This window comes from Haemaphysalis longicornis, unplaced genomic scaffold, assembly GCF_048455015.1.
Source record: "Haemaphysalis longicornis isolate Haplotype H1 unplaced genomic scaffold, Haemaphysalis longicornis Haplotype H1 scaffold_10, whole genome shotgun sequence".
In the NCBI taxonomy this organism is placed as follows: domain Eukaryota; kingdom Metazoa; phylum Arthropoda; class Arachnida; order Ixodida; family Ixodidae; genus Haemaphysalis; species Haemaphysalis longicornis.
The window spans coordinates 76,086,941-76,092,940 of record NW_027526204.1 but is presented as its reverse complement, the minus strand read 5'-3'; the positions used below and the strand labels follow the sequence as shown (position 1 = coordinate 76,092,940).

General features: G+C 48.1%; 1 protein-coding gene across 1 annotated transcript in view; it reads right to left on the bottom strand.

Annotated features, from left to right (window-relative positions):
* Positions 1 to 1,830: 1,830 nt before the first annotated feature.
* LOC144157811 (uncharacterized) overlaps positions 1,831 to 6,000 on the bottom strand; it is a 32,294-nt gene continuing 28,124 nt past the window's right edge. The window contains exon 13 of the mRNA XM_077688556.1: positions 1,831 to 1,984. Coding sequence (XP_077544682.1) covers positions 1,965 to 1,984 — 20 coding nt within the window. The 3' untranslated portion in view covers positions 1,831 to 1,964. The remainder of the gene's footprint in view (positions 1,985 to 6,000) is intronic.

The following is a 6,000-nucleotide window of genomic DNA, read 5'->3' as shown; positions in this document are numbered from 1 at the left end:
CAGAGACATACACAGAAAATGTAGTTAGAAGCTCTCTTTTCCTGTTATCCGGGGTGTGTTCATACTCGTATTCAAAATGAATGTTAGGCGTTCACAGCTTAAAGTTTTACGGGTGGTCTCTCACGAACCATAAACTACCTGCATCCTCTGCTATAGTCCTTACCTGATTACACCCTTTTCCGAGGTTCTCTACACCAGCCAGTAATTAAGGACAGAGGGTATGGCGTTCGCTGTGTGTGGACCCTGTAGCTGAACACTACAGCCCCATGTTCTAATTCTCGAACATGTATATATACGCATATGACGGTACAACGTTTTCGTGGAGTGTGTACGTCCTCCATAATTATGCTAGACACAAAAGCCACTAAAACTGGGTATTTGTGTTGACAGCGTGACGAACGCCAAAAACACTATACGCATACGCAAAATTTTTAATAAACTTTTCCAGGCAGTTGTAACACAGTAAGCATGCTAACTAGGTCTCAGTTCTGGAAATATAAGAAATCTGTATCCAGGGCTCGCTAGTTGGCGGACAAACAGGTACGTCAAACGGAAAAAGGCACAAAGACAAACCACCGCTGCATGCATTGTAGCTTGCAACTGATCGCCATCCGCACGCAATTTGGTATAGCCCGCAATGGTACCTCTGCCTTATTTTTTCAGGACAGTATTAGTCGAAATATTTTCCCTGTTATTTTATTCTACACGCAACAACTGTTCCACTTGAGGTAACATTTTCAAGTTACTATAGACTACACTGTGAGAAGTGCGGATTAAGTGTTATGGTTTTTCTTCCACGAACCGTGTTTAAAAACCGGTTTAATGTCACCACTAACAAAGAAACCACTACCCTGACGATACCCACCCACTGGCATGGGAAACACAAGATCCCTAGAAAATACATGTAGTCGAGAACTTCACCTAGTGTTTTTTGTTGAAGCTCGCCCCTCGGAGTATTCGAAGAGGGCAAGGACACAGAGATGGACTGGGTACATCCAGCCTCGCATATTCATTTGTAGGATTCATGTCATGACTCAGGAAGCTTGTTCATAAAGCGTGCTAATGTTAAAAATATCCTGAGTTTTTTATACGCTAGTCCGCATGTCAGTTTGCTAGTCTTGCTTGCCGCAAAATGTCTTTAAATAATAGCGCTCGATTAAGCTTGGTCAGGGCTGGGCCTGCCTCATGTCAAAAACAGTGTGTAAAGTTGTTTCGTGCTTTCGTGCTTTCGTTCCTCCGTGCTTTCATGCTTTCGTGCTTTCGTGGCATATTGCAACTATAATGTGATGTAGTTTGATTTTAAGAGAATTTATTAGAGTGAGAGTTATGACATTTTTGAAAAAAAACCCTTGCTTTCCAGCTCTGTGAATCAGAGGTCCGTTTGTATACATAAACATTCGGGAAATAAAAGTATTTTAAATCTCTCGCTTTACGATATTCGGTGCGGCTAGAGATCACCGATGCGCGACGGCATGAAATACCAACGCGCCGCCGAACACGGCTCGACCGAGCCGATGCCGATACCTCCCCTTCTAGCCACTGTAGCACTGCCATTCCACGATTTCTGAAAGACGTAGTACACGCGCTCAGGTTTTGAACGCCTGTGCGTGCATCGTTTTAACGCCGCAAGGTAATATTCTGGAAGAACTCTAACAATCTTTTACTTGCAATTCGAAATATCGAGTGTTCAGCATTTGTACAAATGAGCCGTTAACACTACGTCAAAGAATTCTCACGATACTCCAACGAATTCGGCGAGAAGAGTAAAGCAATGCCCAGTATTGAAAAAAACTGAGAGCACGAAAACACACTTCATAATTATCAGTCGCCTTTATGAACCGCAGACATTACAGCAACCAGTGCAAGCTCCAGTCATCTGCCGTGCTCCAGTCAAGTAAATATAATTTTATTGCGGCTGATTGAGCCGTGACCTCGAGAACCCAACTTCTTGCAACACCTTTCGGTCAGTCGTCCTCGTCAGAATCTGTGGTGAAAGGAAGAGGGAAGTCATCATAAATTTAGTTCGCAGATCACCTTAAATAGACAATGTAAAACAAGACAACTGAATCTGCGATAAGTGGCACTACAAAGTCATCACCAAGTTAGGCGGCTAATAACGTTACACATGAATTGAAATATTGAGGTAACGAGCGCTCAAAAAGCCGTAATATTTCTTAAGTCACTTGAAAGTTACAGCACAAATATAACCACAAAAGACTGGCCAGTCCATTAGTTTATTTTTTTTGCTTGGGTGCTGTCGTGGCTTCCAAGGCGGAGACGGCCACTTTTGGCCACTCCTTCCTCTCCTCCGACACATTAGACATCCAGCCTTTTTCAGAGTCTCTTTTTTTTTCTTTGTCATCGCTTTCAAGTCGCCTTCCCGAAACAAACAGCTTGGTTTCGGGAAGGCGACGTCAGCAAGGCAAGGAAAAACACGCCACTGGGGTCCACGCAGCCGCTCGTCGGGGCGAGGTTTTTCAAATGAATACTCACATCAAAATTATATGCCGAAACACGATATAATTGGCTTCACTAATTTGTAAAGACGCTTCACACAACTTTTTGCAGCAGATAGAGGCAGAAATCACATGGAAAAGTCACGTTCATTATCCCGACCACCAATTCGCAGCACTAGGGAAATCGCTATCGGTGTGACGAAATGTCTTCCGCATTTTCTAGCCGGTAAAGGGTGACGTCATATAGTTGTTTTCGGAACCTGAAATGATAGCCAGCGCTGCTGTTGTCGGTGGTCTAGTTTCTGCACGAGGCGTGCGTGGGATAACCGTGATGCGTCTGTGAGCAAAGCTTGTAAACTTCGCCCACTTTGAGTGTTCTACGTCTTTGCTCTTCAGTTTGTGGCCGGTGCATCGTGTTCCCCTGCACTGATGCCAAAAACTGTGTGTTGTCTTGGCTGAGCGGCCTGTTCGCGTCGCCGTGCTCGCTAAGGTTCTGCTGCGGCGAGCTCATGGAATGCGAAGTACTGCTCAGTGGAAACCTGTCTGAGCAAATGAACAGACGGCGCCAAGATGCTATATTTTCCACGTGGCGACGTGCAGCGCAAAACGTGGTCTGAGTTCGTGCGCGGCCGCGGCTGCATGAACTGGTCGCCGAAGTCGGCGAGCAGTTCATGCAGTCATCAGAGATGTGCTCGCTGCACAACTCTGACGACTGCGGCCTCCAGCGCCCGAAGTTGACGGAGGAGCTGCACTACAAGCGGAGTGGAAACGATTCGGCAGTTTTAGAATAGGGAAGCCCGGCGTTGGGGGCCTCCCAAAGTTAGGAAAACTCAAACGCAAAGTGTTCCCAGTTTTAGGACAGGGGCGTCCCCCAACAGCCCGCAACCATCTTGTATTGTTCGGGTAGGCTCGGGTGATGGTAACTGTAGGCTTAGCATCGCGCAGATATGTGACTGCCGCTATGGGTGCAACTGGGAATGACAACTCCTAACACAACTTTTCCCCACACTATTGTGCCCATCTCGGATGTGAGCATTTGGTGACCAAAACACCAGCCGTGGCCAGATTTTGTTTTTCCCCGCAGGTAGCGGAATTCATCTGCCGCTCGCCACACCATTCGGCGCAAGGCCCGGTCTGACCGTCCAACGCCGCCGTCGAATCTCCGCGCCGGTGAGCGTAGGCTTACCACTGCGGCATATCTGATCGCCGCTTTGAAAATCAGCGCTGTTAACAATACCTAACACAATCTTTTGCCACACTAACATCTACTATCTCGCATGTGGAACTTCTTTTTTGCGATCACATTGATTGGGAATAGCGGGGACAAGCTGTCGCGGCCGTGGTCTGCCCCATTTAGAGCCGAAGCTATAATACAAAACTCGAGTGGCAGTGACTTACCCGCGTCTGAGGGTTCCGACGACATATCGACTGACGGCCGAGTGCGGAACATGCGCAATCTTAACAGACGATGCGGCAAACGTGCCTGAAGTCACGGGTTTTTAATTTCCATTCGCAACAGTAGTTTTTGCGGCGACAACACCGTAACGTAACGCCGTTCGGCCTCCTTGTGAACGGCCATTTTGCGTGCGGCGACCGGGCTTGAAACTGATTGGAATAAATGCATTATAATTTTATATATGCTGTCGGCTGACTTCTTCTGGTTCGATTTGCCTAATTACTGGGCCAATAGGCATTCCTTACAGCATCAAAAGCTAAATCGAGAAATTTACGGCCAGTACTCTTTTAAGGAAGCGCGAGAAGTAGCTCTGGGCAGTCGTTTGCAGATCGTGGTATGTGCCCCTGAAAGGCCGACGTTCTTCGCTGGGGCCTGTTGTTAGATTTGCGGTTAAGGCTAGCCACGGATACGCTTAGCATGTGGATTTCCTCATAGAGCACTTTTTTTTTCATTGTACCCCCTTCCCGTATTTGTTGTATTTCTGTTGTAACTGTATTTAACGCCGTGCGTTAGGTGCGCACCGCGGGAGCTGCGCACCGCGCAAGTCCGCCAGTTGTATCGTGTCCCAGCTTTATTGCCTGCGCGCACGAATGCTTGTGTGCGTGCATTTTTGGTCTATAATTCTGCCCGGCCCTCGTGTAGTGTGGTCCTATGTATTCATATAAACGTGCTCCTGTTTAACCGAACTTGAGGTACGTGTGGGCCTCTCCACCTCCAGCGACTTCGGCATACGAGCATGTGCTAGGGACGACAACCCTGATAAAACCATAAATCACTACTGTCACACCTTTTGTTTCGCGAGAGCGAGCAAGGGACTGTGACAATAAGTGGCGTCTACGACAGGACTGGTCGGCCATTTATTGGGGTTGCAGGGGCCTGAGAGCAGCCACCGATTCGCGTGCTTGTTTTGACCGAATGGCACACGCGAAGGTGGACAGATTGCTCGCCGTGGGACGATCGTTTGACTTGAAGAGATCGCACTTGCTCTTATGATAGGATAGCGAAGTGGTTGGTGTCGCCAGGGGAGGGATGATGAATTTGAGGAAGCGGGGCAACAGGCCAGCGACAAAAATAAGGTAGTAGATATGAAGAATGGGGAGAGGAGCTCGGGCGAGATGTCAGGGGTGACATACATGTGCTGGAAATGGAAAAGGCAGATATACAGAGGAGAATATGAAGATAAGTTGCGAAAACTTTCCGAAGAGATCAAAGTAAAAAAACAAAGGGAGAAGGCAGAGATAGAACTAGAGAGCCAAAGGAAGAGAACTACTTACAACAGCAGGCACAGATAAGCAGCCAAGGAGATTTTTAGTGGCAGATCGAGGGAAGAGACCGAGAAAAGAAGATAAGTCAAAGAGAGTTTGAGCCGAAGCACGAACGAAGCGCGCGTGAGGCCCAGAAAATTTGGAAAGTGTTTCAGCCAAAGCTCCTGAGCAAAGGGCGTGCCGCGCAGATAAGAAGTTCGAAAACAGATAATGATTGTGGAAGCGTCGCACACGTGAGATTCATTACTCAGGCCTAGTAACTGAGGTGTGTTCAGCTGTGGGTACGAGCGATAAGAGCCCACTCTAGCTCATGCCGCGTTTTCACGGCAACGCTACGACGTGGAATCGTGTCCGCGGAACTTTGAGTTCGCTTTCGGTGGTCGTCGAGTGCAGTGGGCTGTGATCCTAAGCATTCCTCGTAGTGGCGAGGTGATTGTTTTCAGCGGTATTCAGCCAACCGAAGGTTCGCACGATCAGTTGCTAGAGACGGTGAGAGAGCGATGTTCGCTACACACGAGGTACGTCGACGCCAGCGCTTTCGTAGCTGAGACTCCCCCGGGCGAGGAAGGGAAAAGCGGCTATGTAGACCTTTGGTGCTTGCCACGCCGCCACACATGAGCTTCGGGAAACGTCCACGCGATTATCGCTTTTTGCCCCTCCAGGGACTGGTCACCAAACTGCTTGCCTAGAATTTGCGTGAGCATGTAGGGACAGGTGGTCGTGGCTAGAGTGTTTCTCATGGTCGGAAACATTTTGCATAATTGGTTATACGGTTGATTGATTGTAGTGTTTAACGCGCCGACGCAACGCAGGCGATGAGGCG